The sequence below is a fragment of the Numenius arquata genome, chromosome 2 (genome assembly GCF_964106895.1).
Source record: "Numenius arquata chromosome 2, bNumArq3.hap1.1, whole genome shotgun sequence".
Lineage (NCBI taxonomy): Eukaryota > Metazoa > Chordata > Aves > Charadriiformes > Scolopacidae > Numenius > Numenius arquata.
Window position 1 is genome coordinate 43,340,986 of NC_133577.1, and position 25,454 is coordinate 43,366,439.

General features: G+C 40.9%; 1 protein-coding gene across 1 annotated transcript in view; it reads right to left on the minus strand.

Moving 5' to 3' along the window:
* The window catches only part of PTPN14 (protein tyrosine phosphatase non-receptor type 14), a 72,023-nt gene extending 48,345 nt beyond the window's left edge, over positions 1–23,678 (minus strand). Inside the window, exons 1-2 of the mRNA XM_074167942.1 lie at positions 23,505–23,678; positions 15,666–15,835 (exon numbers count right to left, since the gene is read on the minus strand). Coding sequence (XP_074024043.1) covers positions 15,666–15,835; positions 23,505–23,678 — 344 coding nt within the window. The remainder of the gene's footprint in view (positions 1–15,665; positions 15,836–23,504) is intronic.
* Between the last annotated feature and the right edge of the window lie 1,776 nt (positions 23,679–25,454).

Consider the following 25,454-nt stretch of genomic DNA (forward strand, 5'->3'; position numbering starts at 1 on the left):
TGAGTCAGGTAGGTGAATTGCAGCAAGGCCATGTAAAATCTTAAATACTGTAGAGGAAAATGAATTTTCTCATTCTCCAACCCTATCGCCAAAAAAAAAAAAAAATCCAAACCAAAAACCAACCAAAACCTGGAACTGGAACTAAACCCAGATCGCCTCTTCCTCGGTAGGGTCCACAAGTCAGACGGATATCAAAGCCTATGAGAAAAATCCCTCTTGCTAAACTTCCTTCAGCTGTTTTGTGCAGTTTGCAAGAAAAAAATATATCAGTATTCAACAGGATTTTTTTCTGAGTGCAAACCCACAATGTGTCACACAACTGCTGCCTCCATCTTCACTTTCCTATTAACATTGTCTCCCCCATTCCCATATGAGGTCCTGGGGCCCTTTCTTCTTGCCCTGGGCTGTGTGTGCCAGAGGCAGCTATTGCTCTGGTGCGGGGCTTTTGTGTGCAAAGCCACCATCTGGCTCACCTGCAAAATCAGAGGGACAACTCTATCACTTTGCAGAGTGGTTGTACTAGCCATCACCCCTCTTTTGCTGCATGACACAAAACATGGGCTCCAACTACGAACAGGAACTCCAACCACATACAGGTTCCACCTATACATAGGTGCTCAATAATATGGTATGGCATGCAGCCTACGTGTCATTTGCCACTTAATTAGTCACATCCTCAAAACATCAGGTCCCACGCACAGAGAGCAACTCATGCCCCCAAATCCTTAGATGGCATAAAAGTAATGGCAGCTGTGAGGGTCCATCCTCACAAAGTTGCAAAAATGAAAAGGTGAGCCATGGCTATATATGCTGAAGATTACTAAACCTCATGGGCAACAGGAGCACAAAAAAAGCATGTTGGTATTTCCTGATTTGGAACCAGTAAAGATTTCAGCAAAAATGAGATTAGACCCCAAAAAGATAATAATAGCTTAGATTTACTTCCTCTACTCATATGTTGACTCAGTTCAAATTATGCTGTTCCCTGCCCTGAAAAGAAAATGTAGCTAACCTTCAAGCTGTCTCCACTGTGGGAAAAGGTGGTTTAAAGTTACATATGGAAGCAATATGAGTCAACAGTTTGAAAATTCTGCTGGTAGCCAGCCAGGTTAATGGCCAAGCAGGTTGGAATATCATGCTAAAAAAATGTGGTGAGTTAACTAGAACATATGTATACTCTAGCTCATACTCTGCAACACTGAAAATAAAGAGATAACCCTTTTTTAAAAATGGGCTAAGCACAGGCATAACTCTAAACTATTCTTTGGACAAAAAACAAACATGAAGAGTTCTGATTGCCCCATGCTCCCCCCTTCCATTATGCCAGTTGGAGTAATAAAACATTATATACACCTCATAAATGCTATCTCATTTTTCAATAAATACTTTAAATATTCTCCTCCACTAGGGCTCTAAACTCTGGAATGACGTCCACCAGCCTTTTCTGTTTAAAGGTACCACTGTGCACTGATGCAAAAGTTGAAGAGAGTGGACATATATACCAGTGGACAACCGGTATGCATATGTAAGCATCCAGAAGCACATCACAAAATGATTGGTATTGTATTGGTATTGTGAAGTGTATTCATGAGGTACTTTATCAAAGAGCAAGGGGACATGTTTAAACTTACAGAATGCGTGCTTAACCTGAACTTTGGGGGCGAAAAAAAAGAGCTCCAGTAGTCTGCAGTGAAACCTTCTTCATGAATTCATGGAACTCATTAAAAAACTCTATCAGTAAAACCTTTAGGTAGTATCCCAACCTCACATAATCAAGGTCTGAAAAAGCTCTACTGATTTAGTGGAATTTTACATTGTAGGAAGCTAAAATCCAGTCCATTCGCTACTGCTTTTTACAGTAATCTGCCCTGGTAATAAGAAAACATTGCTTGAAATGTGACATGATGAAGTTGCCTACAGGTTGTCAGTAAAATAACTCATATTGCTGTGAAAAGATTGTTGAAGAGCCTACATAAGTACTCACTGCCAGCAGAAAACAGGAAAACTCAGGTTGTTTCTACCTCCCAAAGAGCTTGGTGACCCTAGTGTTTTCACAGGAAACATTGAAAACAGGCACCTCAGGCATCAGTAAATCATGCAATAAAACCATAGCCCAGGAAGTTCTAACATCCCAGTGAACGTAACCTTGCAAAAGTGAATACAGCTCTGATAACAACGGGATGTTGCCAGAGAAATATGTGAATCAGTGCCCTGTTGGGTGGGTAAAGTAGATCCATTTCATGAAATGAATAATTATTCTTTGTAAAAGCTTCAAAAACAGCTGAAGATATCAAGTGCAAAAGCAGCTGCCAAAGATAAAACAGTGAACCAGTAAACATCTCACTGCACAGGAATCTGCCATCTTCCGACACTGAGATTTCTGCCAAATTCTTGTTGAGATTTTCAGCTGCATAAGGGCCTCCACACAAATGCTTCTTTTAAACACATTCAGAGACTTCAGGATTGTACTGACATCCAATTGCAGCTCCTTTAGCTTTATTCCCTGCTAGCAAGGCAAAAAAAATTAAAGGTATTCAGCTCCCTGAAAAGGGGTATGTTTAGGGCTAGTTTTCGTGGTTTGTGTCTCAGCTGTAAGAAAAGGCAAAAACTTTGCTCTAGCCTGCAGTGCAAACATCAAAATTCAATAAATGTAACTGAAGACTGACAGTGGACTGTAACCAAGATTTCCACTGCCTATTGAACTCTCAAAATTTAAAAAGCAGTTAGAAATCCCAATCAAAAAGCACAAGTCTGCTTGCTCACAGGTTGCTGCTACTGGCTTGACTCTCTTTCTGAAGGTGTAGCCAAGTTTCAAACACCTATCTGGGACTTCTAAAGAGAAGACCAGTGAGCCGCAGTTCCCTTTTCAAAACATGCAGTAACAAAGAGAGAAAGAATCACCTGCAGAAAGCGATGCACAGCAGAGGAATCCTGAATCATGTGGTGGAAATGCCCATTTCTCCTCACTGGTTACACTGGAAGTCTAGAGCAACCTTCATTCTTGAAGCTTCATCCAGGGATGCTACATGACTGAAGTAGGATCAGTCCGAGTCATGAAAACTTTAATTAGTATATCCCATAGCAGTCTGCATTTCCCTAAGGAGAAACTGCCGGTCACTGCTACGGCATCACATGGGAAGATAAACAGGAGAATACTAGACCCAATCTAGGTAACATATTCATCTGTCAAAAACAGTGCCTTAACTACACCGGGAGACAAGTCAGAAGCAGCATACCAGTTTATGAGGTACACCATAGTATTCACTGTCTACACTGTGCTCCTTAATGAACGGGCAACCTCTCTCTGCCATGATATACATTGCTAGTACACCTTAAGGGGCAAAAAAGGCAGCCAAGCACTTTGCAATAGTCTAAATGACAAAGGCAGTGAGCAACACAATTCATAGATTAGAGGAGGAATGATCCCTTTCATCTTCTTTTAAGGAGATGCATAAAGGCTGATGGGCACTTCTGTGACTCAAGCAGCTAGGGTTGACAAGTGTTTTCTATTTTTTCACTTTTCTTATCCTTTCTCCTGTAAACCAAAAAATTGAAGAGAATATTTTTTTCCTAGGGAAAGCAAAATCACTCCGCGACCATAACTATCTCTATACCTATTGTACTAAAATTTCACAGAAGAGGAAGAGAACAGACATTATGTATTCAGTAATTTTCAGAATAACTCTCAAACTCTAACACTGTTAGCCACATGTGAGAAATTAGAAATAGCTATTTGCTGAAATAACTCACTCCTTTCTCCTGCCTAAAAACGTGACAGATATTCATAAACATGTGCAATGCCTTCTCCCAAAAAAGCTTTGCTTAGTAACGTAGCAGGTCAGAACCAAGCTCTGAAAAGTTGGGCAGGGCCTTGGTAGGGAAATAGCAAGTGACGTGGACGATAATCTGTTCCTCTTTCAGAGGTAACCAAGCATCATTTAGCCTTTACTTGAAACTGTCTCATTTTATGCAAATGTTCTTTCTAGTTTATGGGCACCAAGACTTTATTTTCTTTTTCCCTTTCTTCTCCTCAATTAAGGAAGGAAAAGAAGACAGTTCAAGTACCAGCATGTCACTTGTTTGATACCAGAACTCTGTAAGCTTGTTTATTTTCATTAAAGTGTATTAAAATATGGGCTATTTTTAGGCTAGCAAATTGCTTCTTACATCTCTTCCATGCTGCTGCAAACCAAGTCCTCTGCTCTGTGCAACCTACCAGTTCAGAGGGATGCCTGTATATACAACATTTATACTGATGTAACAACACACCCACAAAACTGAACTGCATCCACTATCACACTTAACCAAGTGCTTCCAAGACCCTAAGTGTTCTTACCTGTGGCCAATCCCAACGGAAAACATGACTAACACCACCCAGCAGCTCAGAATCAAGCCCTTTGATGGAGTTTGAGACCACTGGAAACACTGAAAAGACAACGTAACAGATGCCCTGAAACACTGCCAGTTTTCCAGCATGCAGTAGCATTCCCATTTGAAAACGATATAGTCCTTACAAATTTTTGAAATGTTGTAACTGCTGCATAGCAAAGCCAAGGAACTACATCCTCCCGCCTCTGCTGCTGTTTCATTTTTAAGGTACAGGAAAACCTCATCAACTACTGTAATCTCTTCCTGATGCCAGTAGTAAATGAAACAAAGAGAAAAGTTCTTTTAAAAAGAGGTATCTTAGCTTTAAAGAAGTTTACTGTTTGTGTATGTGCACCAAGAAATAAAAAAGCTACTTCGTCCCCAGATTTAGTGACACTTAATTCAGTTCAAGTTATCTTTTCTCTTCATGCAATGCTGAATGTCATGAAGACTAAATGAAAGGAGCAATTCTGCCTTACAGGAAAGGAAAAAATCCCTCTACATGCTTTTAGTTGTGTCTGTCTGGTTTAAGAAGACAATACATTAAAAACCCTCGGGGAACAAAATCCATCAAAACTGATCCTATTGAGAGTCATTCTAACAGCCACCACAGCAGAAGCTTCTTCACTAAGTTTATAGAAACCTCCTGACCGAAGCTCAGTATTTGCTTCAGAGAAAAGGCAACGAAGGCAGCAGGGAACCCCCTTGTCCATCGTGGTGATGGCAGCATGCTCCTGTCTGTCAGGAAATACTAGACCTGAATTTCAAGTCTACAGAATATTATTTCTGTTAACTATAATAAAACAAAGTCTGTTTTTTGTTTGTCATTTTGTATCTCTATATTCTATCTTAAGCCTGACAGTCCTTGAGAGTAAATACCTAGGCTGAAGACCAATACCTAGAGTCTTCAAGTGTGAGTAGATCTAGCTGGGCCATATTGTTAAATACAACTTCTGACAAATCCTTCAGCTGTGTAAGCAGCTCGCTATCCATACGCTCACCCTCTCACCTGAGACAGTCTGCAGTTCAAAGAAAGCAGGATGCAACTTTCCACTTCATTCCAAAAATTAAGTTCAGTTTTCAGGAGGTTTTTCTACTGCCAATTACAGCAAGATTTAAAATCACTTTTTGGCACTATTTAAGATTACCTGCTACAAACACAAAACAGTAGCAGGGGGACATGTTCAGATCATACAAGCAGACTATCAACCAGTTTTCCATAAACACACACACATGAAATGGGTACCGTTAACAATATAGCTAAGAATATGCAACCGTATGTGTGTGTGACACTGGAAATCTAACAGGGAAAAGCCAAGGGCCAAGAAGGGCAGCATTTAAATAAAAGAGAACTGATGCTCCAAGTTATCCATATAACACAAGTGTTTATCGCCAGCAGCAGTGAGGACAGCTTCCTTGGGGGCTGAGAAACAAGAAGCAGTAGGTGTGACTCATCCAAGCACACAGCTTCATATACAAAGCAAGCTCTTCACTGACAAAAACAGAAGGCCAGATTTCTAGCCTCAGCACCATTTCAACTGTGAGATATCAAAGAATAAAGATATAGGCTACTCTAAAGGCTTTTGTTTACTTGTAGGAAGGCAGAAGACTCTCTCCTGCATCAGAAGTTGGTTAGATCTCCAAAGCAACTTTCAAAATGCTTCATTTATTTCCTTCTCTTTAAGGACCATAAAATGTCTTAAGTACCAGGTTCAAACAGTTTCATGGACCTTCATCTCTTCCTTCTGGAATTAACGTTCAATCTTGACTGCTCTATGCAATTCAAGACACATTTTTAACATGGTGGTTTACAGCCACATCCTAATCATAAACAGTCGCTTCCTCTGGTGACCAACGATAGGACACGAGGAAATGGAATGAAGCTACGTCAGGGGAAGTTCAGACTGGACATTAGGAAATGGTTCTTCACTAAGAGGGTGGTCAGTCACTGCAACAGGCTCCCCAGGGAAGTGGTCATTGTACCAAGCGTGTCAGAGTTCAAGGAGCACCTGGACAAAGCTCTTAGTCATATGGTTTAGTTTTAGGAAGTCCTGAAAAGAGCAGGGAGTTGGACTCAGTGATCCTTATGTTACATCATTCTACCCAGGTGCAGAACTTTTCAAAAAATTCTGAATAATTTATGGTTCCCAACAATGGTAAAAGCCATCCGTGTTCTTCACCCCCTAAGCAGGAGTCAGCAAGAGCTGCTCAGCATTCAATGCAAGCTCAGGTCACCCAACCAACGCACAGGTTCAGCAAGTGTCTCCAACAGCACACGTGCCCAGGTGGACAGGAAAGGACGATACAAAGTGCCTTTTCCCAAGCTCAAACGCCTCTACCGCCATGACTGGCATGGAAGGATTTAAGCTGGTCTGCCTAAGACCAGAGAAGAGGCTCTGGCACTGTGTGTAAAGGCATCTTTATCCTATGAGAAGAGCAGAAACTCAAAATGTAACCTTTACTGCCATTTAAAAGGGCCCAATTAAAAAGTCTGGAGTACTCCAGAAGTATCTGTTCTACTAAAACTAAACATACATAGTTCCATCAGGACGGTGATATGTAAGAACACGTGACTAAGCCCCAGAACATAAAATAAGTATTATTTCCTCATGATCAGATGTAAATATGATACTGCCTAATGCGAAGACGTTCCTCTTGCAACATTTCTAACCATCACAGCCACTGCCTTCAAAGCACACTAAAACATGAATGCAGGCTGAAGTATCCAACACTGTATTTATAGTTATGCAACACTATTTTTTAGAATTGCTACATATGTACTGCCCAACCATACACATGAAAACATATTCACTTTCTGTTCTGAAAGCACAGTATAATGTAATAGATTAGATCTAAGCGTCAACAGTTTCTTAAAATATCTGGCACAAAGAGCTCAGCTTTCAATAAGCAACACACAGAGAACAAGCTCCCCATTCACTAAAGAAAGTCAGCTGGGAGATGGGTTTGCCCTCCTCAGCAAATTATTTTATAAACAGGGAATTAATGTTGAATCTAAAGTTTGCCTTGAAGGAGTTCTTATTTTTAAGTCAAAGTTTAAACATCCACTAAAATACAGATCCAAAAAGAACCAACTCAGGAATATTACTGAAAAGCAAAACAATGCATATGCTGCAATAATATGAACATAAGACGACCCAAGCAAATACTGCACATTATTTGTTGTTGCTGTCCTCTAAAAACAACATGAAAGCTAATTAAGTATCAGCTTGTTTACGACAAGGCAAGCTACAAGCCTAATGTGTGTTTTTTATGCTGCAGTAGCCACTAATATTAAAAAAGTTTAATAATTAAAACAAAACAATAAAACCATCAAAGGCGCACCAAAATGCAAATACCCCAGACTGTCTAAGCCTGGGTGGCCACCCAGGGCTCTTAAGACTCATCCAGCTTGCGAGCAGTTCCAGAGCTGCTCCCCTGCCTGGGCTACACAGGCTCCTAGACAGTAGCTGGGGTGGCTGAGAGCATTGCTGTTTAGTTCCAAGTTCCTACAGCTGGAAGAAAGGGGGAAGAGGTGGGAGAGAAGACAAAAATGGCCGACATTACCATCCACAGCCTTGTCCAACAGAAGAGAGCTGGGACTTAGAATTCCCCGGGGTTTCATGACTTCCTCCACCTAGCCATGAATCCCAGAGCTTGCCTTTCTCCCAGCCTTGGAAGATACACTGCAGTTCCAGTCATAAGATGATCAGCACCGGGACCATGATCAGGACTGGGACCTGTAGGGTCAGGCAGGCTGGCAACTGCAGACTAAACCAAATTAGGATTCTGTTGCAGCAGAAATTTCTTAGCTTCCCATCGATTTATAAAATTTGAGCTCCAAAGTTCCCGCTGCTTCCTCTGGGAGACCCCACCACAATGTCTCAGGAACATTCTCATGGATAAGACATGTACATTGGTACTTGTCCTAACTCTTCTTTTACTGTGTTTCACAACACAGCACCTACCTACAACACTGCATATTAATTCTTCAGTTAAAAAAGAAAGGATTGGTACCACCACATATAGGTCAGTTGGCACCCCATGCCACTTCACAGTTATTCCCCCACCATTCCCCTGTAAAAATTATTCAGAACTGAGAACAAAAGGTTTGAGAGGATTCATGGGATAAAATTATCTTCCATTTCTAAGGTCTGCCATTCTGACAGAACATCCTGTTCTTTTCTGTTCCTTTGATACGACTTCCATGTATAGCAGTGATTGTCTTAATTCATGTGAATAATTTAAAATTACACGGAATCACGGAATTGTCAGAGTTGGAAGGGACCTCTAGAGATCATCTAGCCCAACTCCCCTGCTAAAGCAGGATTTCCTAGAGCACATTACTCAGGACTGCATGAAGGCGGGTCTTGAAAATCTCCAGAGAAGGGGACTCCACAACCTCCCTGGGCAGCCTGTTCCATGGCTCTGTCACCCTCACCGTAAAGAAGTTTCTCCTTATATTTAAACGGAACTTCCTATGTTCCAGCTTGTGCCTGCTGCCCCTCATCGTATTGCTGGAAACCACTGAAAAGAGTCCAGCTCCATCATCCTTCAACCCACCCTTTAGGTACTTGTAAACATACATAAGGTCTCCCCTCAGCCTTCTCTTCTCCAGGCTAAAGAGCCCCAGCTCTTTGAGCCTTTCCTCATAAGGGAGATGCTCCAATCCCTAATCATCTTAGTTGCCCTACGTTGGACTCTCTCCAGTAATTCCCTGTCTCTCTTGAACTGAGGAGCCCAGAACTAGGCATAGTATTCCAGTTGTGGCCTCACCAGTGCAGAGTAGAGGGGGAGAATGACCTCCCTCGACCTACTGGCCACACTCTTCCCTATGCAGCCCAGGATCCCACTGGCCCTCTTGGCAACAAGGGCACATTGCTGGCTCATGGAAAGTTTGCTACCCACCAGGACTCCCAGATCCTTTTCCTCAGTAGTGCTTTCCAGAAGATCCATCCCTAATCTATACAGTCCATTGACGTATAGCTTTCTGTAAGAGAGAAATATGAGATATATAAAATATATATAATCATAAAGTTGGAAATACTCTGTTAGAAGAAAGGAGAAGGATCCAGCCCAATATAAGAAATAGACAAAGAGAACTGACAGAGACTTTTTGACTGGAAATAGTTAAAAACACAGGACTGTTCGGATCATTAATATCATATTTGCGTTGAAGAGAATGGTCTTGCTTCTTCATGAAGATGTGCATCATCTTCCCAGTTGGGCAAGCCACACAACTCTTTCTAGGGCCAAGAGAGGGCTATATGTCATGGCCTTTCCTGCATGGTGTGGGCAGAGCTGCTCCATAAGCAAGGCACAGCGATTGGCAGAGGCACAGTAGCCATGACATTTCCCAGAAAAGAGGGCAATGAGAAACTTGTCGCCTTTACTTCTCTGGAAGCTACATAGCCTGCTCCTGGATACTATCTTTCCAAGAGAGCAGGCATGCTCTTAAAACATGTGCTGGGAAGTACATCATAAACACAAAATGATGAAGGTTCTTGAGAAGAGACAAATTTGGGCAAGCCAGTTACTCATCCGCCACCTGAATTTTCCGCTCAGTTACACCAGTAATACTGAATGATGAAATCCTGACTTAAATCTCCAGGTGTGACAGACCAAGCTCTGGCCTTCTGTTTTTTAAATACTCCATCTTCCCACTTGCTATATATCACTCAGTTCTTGCTCATTTGCCAACCAATCCAATTTAACCACACATCTCTCTCCTTCTTCCATCCTGCATGATCTTTCTCTGTACTTTCACAGGAAGTTGGGTTTTTTAGTGTTGCTGAATTTTTAAGAACCACTGGCATAACAAAAATCCTATGGGTCTACCAGAGGTGTATTAACAAGCACAACCTGTCACAACCCGTCACTTCAGGCAAGCACAGTGCTGAAAAAAATCAGATGGTACACATCTTGCTGTTTTTTCTGACACACTGTGATATACAAAATTTTGGACAATGAAGCCACCACAGTGGTCAAATCAACTACCATGAACTCAAAGGTACACACAGAGACTTCTCAGGCAGCCACAAGCTGCAGGTGTGACCAAGCATGAAAAGCAAAGCAGCCTCATGTACCTTACAACCTTAACAGCCAGAAGAGTTCCACATCACCGAGCTTGCCACAAAACCAGGCTGGCACAGGAGGATATGTGATATCCTGCCTTAACACAGCAATTAAAAACACCATGTAAAGACATCAGTGACTGGTATAAAACTCCAGCTGATTGGACTTGTATTAAAAGCTAGCAACACAGGAGGATGTGAAACTTTAGCTTGCTCAGAAAAAAAGAGTAAAGCAAAGCAGACTAAAAGCAAAGATAAGCTCAAGTAGGCGAGACATTTAGAGAACTTTTTTGAGGGGAAGGAAAAGTCTACCATTTATTGAAAAAAGGAGATTTGCCAGAACATTTTCCCCTGTAAATATGAAGCAGTCAAACACAATTTTTTTCCCCCTACTTTATCCTCACATGATTTAAAAATTCGTAAGAGTCCTAAGAGTCTGTAGCTCTGTATGTTTTAGAAGAACATCTGTTTAAAAGTTCTTCACCTAACACTTGAAGGAAAATAAAGAAAGGGAAAGGCAGGGAATTGTGAAGAAGAAATATTTCCTTAAAAGACAAACAGAAAAAAACAGCTACAAGAAATGGTGAAGAAAAGGGTAAGGCAGCAAAACATCAGAGGAAATAAATGTTCACTTAGTTAAAGAAGCCTAAGTTTGAGGCTGATTTTTCACAGGGCCTCCAGAAAAGAGGCCTGGCAGCCACAGGCTCTAATTTTCCACCTGCAAACACGTTCATTCCCACACTTTGCAGGTGCAGCTATCCCATTCCAAACACTCTGTGTTTTCTTTCACAGGAAAGCTGTACAGCACGTTCTGCAGGAAAAATGAAGAGCTGACAGCTGAACTTGGGGCAGAAGCCCAATGCAGCCCAGTGCAGATGCTGGAATATGTCCCTCCCTATGGAGTCGTGCCTACCAGGCCTACCGTGCACAGCACCATGGGGACCCAGCCCCACTGGAGGCACCCAAACAAGGAACTGCTCTCCTTTTGCAGGATTATGCCCCAGCCTGCAACAGCACAAACACCATCGGATATTACTGGGTGCAGACCACATAGTAAGATAATGAAAGCTTCTTCCAAGACAGAAAAAAAGAAAACCAGATGAAAGCACACCTTCGTTCCTTCACAGGAGGCACAGCAGTATCACGTGTGAAGATGCTGTGGGGAACAAAACATAACTTCAGTTTTCGCTTAGAACTGCAAGAAAAAAGAAGGCCATGGATTGTCTGATACTTGTGCAGAGAGCAGCATCGCACCCACATTTTCAAAAAGCCATGAAAGTGTGTGGGTTCTCTGTTTTTGGAACAAGAGCACAGTGAAAGCAAGCTTGTTTACTTTAGACACTGTACAAAGACTTATTTTTTTAAAATGAATGGGTTGAAAGGATGCCTCCCCTCTGAGGAGTTAGTAGAAAACAAAACGTAGATTTATATTTCTAATATATGCAAATATCTACTCTACAGGGCATCACAAAGACTGCTTTATATCAGACAGTATGCAGATCCCAGGTGCTTTAAATATGCCAAAAGCTTGCACAGCATCTCCACCTGCAATGGCTGCTTACTCTGAGAACAGCTGGATGACTAAAAAGAGGTTGTTTAAGTAGCCTCCCATGAAAAATGCCTTTTGCTAATGTGCCAGCCCCCATACTCCTACCCAAATGGCTCCGGCTGTAGCTGCCATCAGGCCTGGAGAGGGTTGTTTTGGTTGGTTGGTTGGTTTTTTTTTTTAACTTCGTTTATCACAAATTCTTCTAGAAAATTTCAAATTATAGCAATTACAACATGGTGAAACTCCTACTGACACCTTAAGAAATTATAATGGGGCTGTAATTCATAATTCCTCCTGGAAGACGTTTGTGGGACTGGGTACAGGTAGAATGTTAGGACTAGAGGTGGGGGAGATGCTGGAATCACTGAAATCTTGGAGGAGTCAGGATTAAGATCAGGGGCTATGTACAAATAAGAGTCTCAACCCAAGACAAAAGAAAGAGAGTAGAAAGAGTAGGGAAATAAAAGGACTAGAGGGTAGGAAATAGATCTCCTTAGGAGAGGGCCCAATGCCAAGAGCACAATGGTATTACGTTGAAAGGAAGGCATAGCAATAACATTTATTTCATTGTCATTACCAGAAAGAAGAGACAGGTACTCCACAACTGGGGGCTGCTTTCCAACATTTCCCTAGGACATCCGCAGGATGCTTCTGTCACAGGTCAAGAAACACGGCTGTCCTGAGAAGCTTCACCTTTTGCACTCAAAATCACAAACCAAACAAGATTGACAATGTCCTGCAGCTGCTTCTTACCCTGTCCCAATGCTCCATTTAACTTTGTCTCAGGAGCAAAAAAACCCCACACCGCTAATGTTTGCATCTTTAAGCAAGCATCAATTTTGTAAAAAAAAAAAAAAAAAAAAAAAGAAGTGAAGAACTGCAAGCCACAGAGTCAGATCTGATCTACGAAAATGATTAATGTGTCCCCCCAGAGTACTCCTTGCCTCATTTTTTCTTGCAGGCCTCAGAGACTGACTTCAAAGAGCTGTTAGCTGAACAAACTGCTCTGGCAGTCTTGGCTTTTCATTTTCTTTCCCAAGGATCCCACAGGCCCTTCTTTTTCATATTATCAGAAATACCTCTTACAAATTAACTACAGGCATCCCACATTAATCATGGCTGTGCTTACGTTTATATGACAGGCGCCTGCAGCTCTACAAGTCCTCAATAACCAGTTACGTGGCTAACCCAGGTAACCCATTCACCCACTCAGTCACTCCATACCCATCCACACCTTTGAAATGATAAGGTCATTTGGGCACAAACTGAAACACAAGAGATTCCTTCTGAACATAAAACCCCCTTCTTTATTGAAAGGGGGATTGAACACTGGAACAGGTTTCCCAAAAAAGCCGTGGAGTCTCTCCATCCATGGAGATATTCAAAACCCAATGGGGGGCAGTCCTAGAGCAATCTCCTCTAGTTGACCCTGCTCTGAGCAGACAGCTCCAAACACGGACAAGTAAGCTCAGGGCTGGAGATGTTTCCACCAAGAGAAGGTTACAGAGGTAACAGGTTCACTGCTAGCAGTGCTGTCACAACCTTTGCAGCTACAGCCTTTGGCTGATGGTTTTGCTTTGGGGTTGGGTTTACTTGTGGTGGTTCTGCAGCTTCCCAGGAGGAGATAAAATGTCTGATCACGAGTTTTGGGTTTAAGACAGATTTGTCATTTGTACATAAATATAAGTCAAATACATATGCACTGAGTGGGTGAGTCTAGTGCCTACCTCACCATCACAGGTAATCATATCATGATCAAGCCTAATCCTAAAAGCAGCCAGTCTCAATTTCAAAACAAATGTTTAGTCAGTTTACCAAGAGCAAACAAAGCCAAAAAAACCTACAAAAAAATCGCCATCTGTCCATCTAATCACACTTTGGACTAAGCCTTTCTCCGCCATTCATTTCAGAAGAGTCCTCCATGTCCCCACCACTCATTGCTTCAAACATGAGATTTGCTGCATCAACCTAGAATTGCAGTTGAAGGTTTGCTGCCAGCATCTACAGTGAAGCAATTCCACTTCAAACACACACACAGAAAAAAAAATAAAACCATCTCCTAACAGGCTATTCTGTATCTGAGATCCATTAGTAAGCTACAGACATTTAAAGAAACATTAAGAGGCACTTGTAAGACTCTGCAGCTTACATTATCAATCACTTCAGAAAGAAAAACAATTCAGCAGCCCCTCCAGCTGAGAGTGCTGTGAAGTTCAATTGTCACTGAAATGTTTTGTTATTACCAACCTGGGCAGAATGAGCAAATACACCTCTGCAGGTGAGCCATGAATGAGCAATCAGCACTGCAGGCTGCAGCTTGAAGAGATAATAGCATCCAAGTAGCTACAATGCTTCCTTGCGCACAACTAGGCCAGGACTGGGCTGACAAAAGTGAGCAACAGAACATTTCAGACATTCTGACTGCATGTTAAATAATTCTGAAGGAAAAGCTATGAGGCTTCCCTCTCCCAATGTGTACAAAGCAGGAACACACAGACAAGCATCGATGTTCAGTCTATTCCCAGGGAAATTTAAGTTTTGTAATGCTTTCGATCCACCGTTTGGCAAGAGTTCTGCATATACAGTAGTCAAGGGACTTCTTGACAGCTGCCATTTTAAAAATTAAATCTTTTGCATCCTACCAAAGTCGATTCTCCAGTTCAACGCTAAGAAAAAAATACTTTAAAATACACAATCTGCAGTATAAAAAACACTTCACATCTTGCACACCTTCTAGAATTAAAGCTACTCTTTCTCCACTATTTATACATCTTTTTTTGACATGATGATCACATGGTGAATTTCAGGTTTGCAGCAACAGAACGTTATTTTCAGTGGAAAGGCTTCTCCCACTCTGTAGCTCTCACTCACTTATTCCAGGCTTTACCTCTAGCAGTGTTGATGCAACTTTACTCTAGACCAGATAAATGAACTAATTTTGGTTAAAAAGAAAACAAGCCCACCCCTTTTTGGGTGACATGGGCTTTTTTTCCTCTTTTTTTTTTTTAATTTAAATACAGCACAGATGTGCAAAAACCACACAGTGATGTGGTTTACAAGAATAGCCCCTCAAAACAGTTGCATTATTACAACTGCAGCACAGGGCTCTGAATAAAAGAGTAATTCCCGCTGAAGTTGTTTGCAAAGGTGCACCTTGATCATAATTAAAGTACTAATGCCCTCTAACAATTTTAATCCTTTTGTGAAGCATAAGGGGAAAAATCAGGAGTGGGATGGGCAAAACCCATCCCAGAAAAGATGCCAAAGTTCACTTTCAGCAAAACAGAGGTAGACATAAAAATAATAATCTAAAACTCTATATAGAGGTCCTTTGCCTATGGCTTCCTTTTAATCAGTAGAAAGTTACAGAAAAAGAGTATGGCCATCATGGTCCCTTTTAAAATTTATGTCAGGTTTTTAAACATGTATCTATTATTCCCTTTTTGTTTCTGCAGTTGGTCATGTATAATCATTCACCAATACTGCTTTTTTTTCTTTTCTTTTTCCAAGCACATATAAACAAGTGGTGACTTCTCTCACTTTCCCCCATTTGAGCGATCATCAGGAAAGTAAAGAACCAGGTGATACCTGAGCAAATATTGAATGCCAGCAAGAGAGCAACTGTCCGTTCCCTCCCAGTTATATCACAATAGTGTGAACAGAGGGAAATCACATACCTTGTTACCTCCTGCTGCAGTCGGGAAACACTGGGCACATAGAACATTACCCCAAAGAAAAGCAAAGGCTCATTGGCAAATTTGTCCAGCTGCTTCTTCAGAGGCTTTTCCAGTTCAACCCAGCGGGTTTGCTGGCTCTTGCTGAGAAACCAAAGGCCGAAGTAGTGTGTCTAGACAAAGAAACAAAATAGTGTCAGTTTACCTTTTTCAGATAGATCACAATCAATGACACAAATGCAAATAAGAACAGATGGCATTGTGCAATTTTTTCCATATGCAAAATCAGAATAGTTTCTTTTTTACTGTCCTTTTTAATTTTTAGGACAATCTTGAAGACAATGAGAAATTAATACTGCAATGTAATATGCTTCATGGAGTACTATCTGCCCCTTGCTATCTCTCCCTAATGCATATTAAAGAGATCTATCTGAGATGGCACAGGTAACATAAATTATTTACAGAAAGTGTCTGAGTCTTTGTTTTCTTTTACACCTCTGCCTTGTGAACAGAAAGCAAACACTAAGTCTGAATCAAAGCACAAAGGCTTCATGAGACTTTGTATCAGGCCCACTGCAGTCAAAGAACAAGAACCCTTCCAACTATAAAAAAGAATGCAAACCCACACGCATATGTGAAAATATATCTACCGTTTACCCAATACAGAACATGTTTACTTATTTTTTAAAATGCACTCAACAAGGTTTTATGATGGAGAAGTATTACACTTAAAATGTGCATCACACACACAAGTTGTTTGCTCTAGGCTCTTACAGAAATACCAAACTGAAAACCTCAGCAATTTCCCATCCTGTATAAATCTCAATGGCTATAGTACCTCCTATACAAGCCACATAGAACTGTTGCTGGTGGAGAGTAATTAACAAGGAACAGTGTTCAGAACTAGAGCTTCAAATAGTACACACTGGTAATAAGCAGCTGAAGGAATAGCCCATCATGAAGGATTCTATCGAAAAGCCCTTAAATCACTACTGTATTAAACACACTGATCTACTACTGCAGGCAAATACATACTATAAATAACAGCAAGTACTACGACTACAGAGCTGAAGGCAAAGAAAAGGGTTTTATGTTTAGCAAAGAAACTATCTAGCAAAGCAACATCAGTTGCTTGAAAATCTGACTGTAGCCCTAACTGTGAAGTTTGTATCAACATCTTTTTATTCAGTATTTCAGCTGACAGTATCTGGAGATTTCCAGCAACGCCTTCAATATAAAATACTACTCTGTACTAACACTGCAATGAATGAAATAGAAACTGTGAAATAAACTTTTGTAGACACCAAGCAGATTTAGGATCTGAAAGCTGCATCATTCCTATTTCTATGTATTTCATTTTATTTCAATAAATTTTCTTCGTGTTTAATCCAACTGACTCCATATTCAATGAAAACTTTCCAGTAGTTTCCACTAGATTACCTTAACCCTAAAACAAATAAAATACTTATTTTGTTGTTATAGCTTAACTTACCTGGACAACAATCCTTCCACAGGCAGTGACAATTCTTTGTACACAGCACCACATTTTAAATAATTGAGACAAAGAATAGAAAAAACCCTGTTTGTTGTTTTATAAAGCTTTCATTTGAAATTACTTATAATATGTTCAAAAAGTTTTGCCTATAAATCAGCCATCAAGATTTCACCAACTGGATTTCGCAGATGGCCAAATGTGCTTTTAAATAAGTCGTCTTCAAAAGTAGCAGAAAAATGGCCACCATTACACTTTGCAAAATCCACCATCTACAGCCTATTTCACTTTGATCAGGATACTTCTTTAAACACCATTGCACATAACCATGACTTAGCATACAATACAAGGACACCTAATGCAATATTGAAAAATTAAAACGCTTAGAAATGACAACAAGTCAGCAGGGGCAATGCTGCTCCAACTATTTTACAGGGCACGCAAGAGAGAATTATATGCAAAAACTCTTAATTGAGGTGCAGGTGTATTTACTTTAGGGTCTCATTATGTACATATTTTCAACTTTGGAGAACATCCAAACTAGCATTTAACTACGGTCATAACTAATTCAACTTGATTCCTCAATTGAGCCTGGCAAACCTGCAGTATAGCTTGAACACTGCTCAGTCCTTTCTCTTTAAGCTTAGGTACAGTGACGCAAGCTAGTTCTTTCTTTGAAGAGAATCAATGTAGTGTTTCCTTCTAGAATTTAAAGGTATCTTCAACAAATCAATCAATGCAGTGCACAAATAAATCAAGGAGTTAGCATCCTCCAACAGAATAAACTTAAAACTAACAATTCACTGATACATGTCTGCTCTCCCACCGTAGTCATCACTGGATAAAATGTTCTTTCTGATGAGCTCACCATGACAGTAATTAGATTAAAATGAAAGAGGGAGGGACAGTGGAGACAGCAAAGGGAAGAAATTCATGTGAAGGCCGAAAAAGCACAGTGATTTTACCACCTCATAAGGGAAATCCTTTAATGCACAAACTCTTGAAAATCACTGCAGGGTAGCTCACCCTCAGCAAGAAACAGTGCAGAGCTATGAAAACAGATCTTCCATATTATTTTAAAAAGTAAACATTCACATCATCTAGGACTTTAAATTTGCAGTGCTAAGTACTTGTAAGACATCTAGCAACTAAGATGATTTGGGGTCTGAAGTCTAAAAGAGTTATTCAAGGGATTAAGGGTATTGCAATTAAACAGCTCAAATGAGCATAGCCTCTCCCCTTTGAACAGGGGAAAGGAGACAACAAAAAATTTAGATTTGCTACAGTAGAAAGGCTCTTCAAGTACCAAATCCAGAATCCTGAATCACTTCCAAGAATAAGTGAAGAGAAGGCAGCATTTAAGCTTCTAGACTACAGCAGACACAGCGGACCGACCGTGCATCTCACACAACTAAAAGACGACTGTTTTCCTGGAAAGCAGCCTGGAGAGGATGGAGCAATTGCGGATGAAGCACAGGGACTGCAGACCAGAGCTCAAGTCAGAAACACATGCACTTTGGAGAGACAACAAACAGTTATCCAAGTATCAGCTCGCTGTCGCCAGGAACTTTACTACTTGAAAACGTTAGCATTTTTTAACAACCCACAGTGGGGAAGAACTTCTATTGCCACTACTGCAATTGTCTGAAGAGACGCCCTCTCCCCTAGGAACAGTAGTAATTCCCCAAACAGGAACGGAGGAATGAGGGATTGGAAATGGCTGGACGACCGAGTTCAGTAAGATAAGACCAGGCATATGACTGTCCAGAAGGCCTTACAGAACCCGAGTCGTGTGCTGCCATACACTCCAGCCCAAAAAACATTTTTATAATACAGACACCATACAAATTAGATGAGGGGATATAAAAATTGGATCTTTTTCTCTATAAGCAGCAGCTGTTTGAAAACTAGGTTGATTCCAAAAGTTGGTCTGTTTGTCTCTCTCTACAAAGTGAGCCACTGACATGGAGTAAATATCTACACCTACACCTGGCAGCCTCTGAACATGGGCTGCTCTAGCAGGTACATCAGCAGTCAAAGGGGCAAAGAAAGCGAATGATGCTTTCACTTCTAAAAGAAAAATAAAAAATAAAAAAAAAAAAAAAAAAAAATCTTTCTTCCAGCCACAGCTGACAGACTGCTGATACACACTGAAGGAAAGCTTTTCATAATGCTGAACGTATGCACACACATCCATTCTGCAGACAAAGACCTTCAGTTGCTAGTGGTTTTACTCTGCCTAATTTGCAAATGCACGAAATGCTCTGTTAGAAGAGAGTTTACATAATTGAAACTGGCTTACGCTCCTCCAGGAACTGCAGTCCTCTGCTAAAGCAGCGGACAAGAACCAGAGCACCTGCATGCCCCAACGACACTACATGGAAAGGCAATCCTCCACATACGGGGAGCCAGAAAACTGGATATACAAAACCTGTGCTGAGAAGTCTTCAAAAAAGACTACAATTACAGCTGCCAGTTCAGGAGGCAACGTATTCATTTGAAAGTTGGACTTAGCTATATTCCCAAGTCTAGAACTACCCCCTGCCTTTATGTCGGGCAAAAAGAGTAGCATTGTCAACAACAGGAGGTGACAGACGCTTACTAAACCAGCCAATCTCATTCAAAAGGATCCAATGAGACAGGCTTGGTGTTTATTAAAGCATCTGGTTAAGCGGCCAACTAAATATTTATCCTTGAGGAAGAGGCAGAGTTCCAGCTCCTCCAGGCAAAAAGCATTAAACCCCGTGTCCCGGGGCACTCTCCCAGAGAGGAAGGCATCATTTATAGCAGCCAATTGTTCCTAGAAGGTCTCCTGTCTAAGCGCTGCCTGAATTCCATCCCAACTTTGCTGGCAAGATGAGTCAAACCAAGCCAAACTTTGAGGCAACCTGGCTGCCAAACACAGGTACAAGGAGGGGACACCTTCTAGGGCACAAAAAAAAAGGTCAGAATGGCAGCAAATGGCCACCCCTGCACAGTGGTCAGCACCCACCTGCAGTGCTTGACCCGCCATCCTCCCATTTTGGTTTGGGTTTTGCAGCATGGTAGTGCTGGAGATACCATTGTGAAATTCAGCTCGGAAGAGTAATTTTGGTTGGAAAGGACCTTCTTGCCCTCTATCACCCACCCAACCCTCCACCATACAATACATCAGAAAATTCCATCTTTAAACTTCTTACCATTTTATAAAGTGAATTAAGGAGAACAAAAAGGAGAAAAGAGACATGAAGTCTCACAGCAAATTTGTAGAGATTACTCTTGTTTCAAGCAGGTTCAATTAGTCTCACTTGAAGGGAAAAATGCCATTATATTGGGGAAAAAAAAAAAATCCCTTTTTTTAATCTGTGCACATACATACAAGATTATAAAACAACATTTCTGACCTTGTTTCTCCTCTTTCCCTTCCTCCCCTCTTCTCGTCTTCACTTTTTACATAATGATGGCATAAGAGCTTGTTTTATTGGACCCAGTAACTGTTCAACTAGAAGACCTCATGCTTTGTCAAAAGCTTTGCTGAAAAGGATAAAACCAGATTTTACAGTAGTTATATGGCTACACTTTCTACTGACCTATTCCTGAACTCTGAGTCAGTCAGGGAGGGAGCTGCATTCCCCAGAGATCAAATAGAAATATGCATAATCCATTAGATACTGTTTTTCAGTCATGTGTAGTATAATGATCGACAGACCTTCACAACAATACATACAGTCATCTCAACTTTGCTTTTTAGCAGGGGGGGTTTAGACAGGTTTTTTGTTTATTTCTAAGAAATCGGCTTGATTGAAACATGGATGTATTCCTAACACAAAGGTAAAAGTTACACCTGGGATTTATTTAAACTTAAGACCAAACTAAAGTATCAAACAAAAATTGATCTTTACTTTTAAGAAAACACATATTCTTACCTGAGACTGCATGGGAGCGGCAAACAGGATGCTAGTACTGTTTTGTGAGCGTGGAATTTAATGAAACTTAGTTTCTTCCTTACTTGCACATGATAGTTTGCTGATCAGGATCACTAAGAAAAGGCTTAGAAATATTCCAGCTGAAGTTTTTGCTGCATTTAGGGAATTTAAAAGGTCTCTCTCCAGTACGAACACTTCCAAGGATTTTCTTCTCGGTACACTTAATGGGCTTCTCTCCTCTACTCAGCTCTCCAGTTGCACAAATCTTACAGAAATCTGAGCTTTGTCAAAGTATTTTTACCCCTTCTGTAGAATTTGATCGGCCAGCAAGTTCAAAAATAGTGGTAAGACTAGAGAGTGAAGGGGACAGTCACCAAAAACTGCATTGCCCTTGTTTCCCTACAGACCATGACAGGAAGACTAGAGGGGAGGAAGACTTTTTGGGTCTGAGGGAAAGGACAGCACCCAGCACCAGGCACCTCCAATCTTGCTAGCTCCAATTATTCTAGCTATGCTAGCTCCAATATATATAGCAGAAAAGGATAGAGGAAGACTGTCTCAGAGTTGAAAGAGGTCAGTAATTCTTTTCTCTCCTAAACATTTAAAGCAGCAATGGATGCTACCAGAATCAATCAGAAAGAGAGACTAAAAAAAACCAACTTCTGTCAAAAAATGCTGTACTGTTGAAATCTGAACTTTACAAAATTGGTTCAACGTTGCCAAAACTTTGTTTAGAAAAAAAGTGGGGAGGGTGATGAAAGAAGGGGAAAGTGTTCCAACAACATCAAAGCATTCTCTTCTGTGTTAAAATATTTATCTTGAAACACAAACTTTTTGTGCTGACATACTTCTTTTGGCATGATACAAATAATTCTGAAATTGAAAAAAACCAAAGTACAGAAAAAGCCCTATGAAATTGAACACTGACCAAAGCAACTTCTTTTGCTACTCCACTGTCCAATCTCTTTTCTCTGGAAAATTTAGAAACTTCAGGCTTTGTTCCAAAGTGGAACAAAACACATTCTGAAATCACAAAATTCTTTCTGGAAAAGAATGCTAACCCACTGACATGGCTATTGTTCAGAAACACAGGTGGACCTCCAGAGAGAATCATTAAGCCCCAGACTTCTGCTGCACCAATTAGATAAGCCCAGAAGGAATACGAGGAGAATCACTTCATTCATTTCAGTCCTTTCTGCAATGGAAGGAAAGAGAAGGACCTAACCTCTCTGTAAGGACACCTTAAAGCATCATCAACAGAAAGAAAGAAAAAAAAAAAAAAGAAAAAAAGTAAGTACTGGGAAATCTTCATCTCCAGAAGGGGAGGGGGAAGATGATTCTACCAAAATCCGTATGAAAAATCACTATGCAATACTCTGACTCTGCCCTATTCCTGCCTGCATATTGTCCTGACTGTTCTGCACACACACACAGTGAGATTCTTCTCTCATTCTTTATCATTATTGATGTACAAAAAGGAGGTTTTGTTTTGTTTTCATCTGCACTAGTTATTTGTATGCTACCTTCCAGTTGCCACTGTTACAAAGGGCCATGGACCAACAAATGTAAGACACTGCATGATTATTAAAGTTTCCCAGCTGTGCTTACAGAAAGTGTCAGCCAGGATAGCCAGATGATAACGCAGCAATTTCCAGGCAATGGTTTTCAGTTTGTGATTTGCAAAAGCCTAGAAGCATGCAGGATATGTGTAAGGAGTCCACGGAAGGTAAGTAAGAAAAGACAGTTCATTTGTCCCGTGCACATTGGAGAGAGATTTCTAAAAGGGTCTCCACACTGAAACACTAAACTCTACAGCAACAAGTAGAAAATAAAGGATTTCAGACTAATAAAGTAAGACTGGGTTTCTTCAGCCTTTTCAGAAGCATTAAGAATGTAAGAGAAGCCTTTCAGACTTTCAGATGTGAAATATTTCAGTTAAACAAAAGGAAGAAAAAACCCCACCATCCTCAAACTGTTACTAATTGTTCCTGCTATTAACACAACTGTTGCCTCTTTCAAGATGTTACTACCAAGAATATATTTATATGAAGGTGGATGTTAAAAAGCCGGTGGTCTCCTTCCCACTGGCATAATTCAGCCAGCAGTGCTGGTGAAACCAGGGTTATGGTCAGATAAAAGTTACTGTAACTTGGCCCTTGGCATCCCGGCTCAGAAAGTAACACCCGTCGCTTTCTAAGAAAAGAACAAACCTCATCTTCGTATTACAAAGAACTCTCAAAGCTATGATGAATGAGCAACAGCACAAAACCCCGAGTGCCGTTCTGCCTTCGGTTTTCATGCAACCAGAACATGTTTGTCCAAGCTCCAGCTGCTGATCATATCTGGCCAGCTCCGAGAATAACATGATTCAAACGAACAGACTGCCCGAGCTAAAAATGTGTCAAATTATACAGTGACAGATGGTCTTTCCCGGGTTACTCTTACCTCACGTAATTCCAGCCTCTGAGCGACAGCTTCCAAGCACTCCTGCCCCGTGCTCTCCACAGAGAGGGTGCACTCGATCACATTGTTGTCCAGCAGACGGATCCTTGTCACAAAGCAGTTCTTGCTCAAGACGTTGTAGCGTCTGGTCCGTCGCAGTTTCAGCCCGAAAGGCATGGCTGATGGCCTGGAAGGTCGCCCCTTTCCTGTACTCTTCTGAGACTTATCAGCACACTTGTCGACTTGCCTTGAAGGCTTCTTCAGTTGGCACTACTCTCCTCCAGAAATGGAGGTAGCTGTCCATTCCCAGGGCGGGCTTCAAGGGATTCCTGCAAAATACATACAAAAAAGTAGAGTTAAGTGTGAAATAAGATGTTCCCAAAGATCAGTGGAAAAGAAAAAAGCTTAAAGGGAAAGAGTCACATTTAAAACCAGAAAATAAACACCTCTACACGCAGGATTGCCAAGCACTTACTACATCTCCCAGAAGAACACCTTACACAACAAATCTTTCCAAATTCTATTTTGGCGCTGAATTTAAAGCACGGATTTAATTGCAAAGCCGTTCTTTTAGAAGCTGGGTACAAACAGCAACTCTACAGGGCACGCATCCAGAGGTGCTAACTCTCCCACCATTACCCCCACCACAGGGGTCTATAACATAATCTTCAAGTTAAGTTTTTGTGCCCTCAGGCCAGCTTTGAAAGCTAGCTTAAAAAGCTAAGGAATAGAGGCATTTAAAAGAGGTGCGATTTTGAAAGAAGAAAGGCTGGCTGCAGTCAGCAGGAAATGCAGGCGCTCAGCACCTCTGAAAAATCAAACCTAAAGTATGCATGTGAAAGGCAAGAAGCATCCCAGCCATTTCAGAGAAGGCTCCTCTGAGGCAATCCCTGACATTTTGCTCACTTTCCGCTCCAAAGCGATTCTGCATTTCAGCCTTTCAGGTGGAATGAGTAACTGCAGGAGCAGCTGTCAGAGAACAGGATAAAACCGCGTGGGAGGAAGAGAACACATATTATACATGTTGTTTCTAATTACTACTCCTAAAACTTATCGGGGACACATGCAACTGTTAAGCCAAAACCCAAAGTAGACAAAAGAACTAGAGATGCAGAAATAATGACATTTAAGAAGCTATGATCCTCACCTGCGCAATCCACTTCTTTTTTAAAAAAATAAAGTTTAGTTAGGAGCAGGTTCAAGCTAAACCAAAACAAAGCATTTGCAGTGGCATAACCAGCTTTAAAATGTCACTGTCCACATGCAGACAGGAATGAAATAAAAAGCAAATTACTTGCTACCAAGCCTTCCTGGTTTTGTTTGAATATTCTGGAGAAAGAGATGGACACCAACACTGACATTTAAAAGTCCATTTCTCTTAACAAATAGTACTGTAAACAAAAACTAGCTCCCATTTCCTTGCTTCTTAAGAGAAGCAATGGAAAGGACTGCCAGCAGAGTATGCATCATTTAGCTGGATGTGACATTTCAAACAGATAGTTCATTGCTCACATGTATCATTTGGCACAGAACTGCATGAATCAGTTATTTTCACTTTTTACTGAATGTAGTTGCTATGGAGATTATTAGAAGCAGACCGATTGACTACAGTGATTATCATTATGCTAGAAGCCTAACTCACGTAGTTGAGAAAGTGTATTTTCTAAAGACAGCATATCTTGCCATTTATTAGGGGGTTAAAGCAACTTAAAATAAAAAACACACACAAACAGAAAACCACAAGCAACCTCTCACTGCTTAGGTGTGCAGCTACCCTGATAGTCTACTAGCCTTACCAGAGAAAAGCCTAGAGACTTGGAGAAGAGGCACATGCTATTTGACTGAAGTTTAAAAGAACCTAAACTACAGCAGTTAATTTGATAGTCTTCCATTTCTAACTTTCATGGGTACAGACATAACGTATTATTTTCACGTGACTGCACGAGAGCGCTG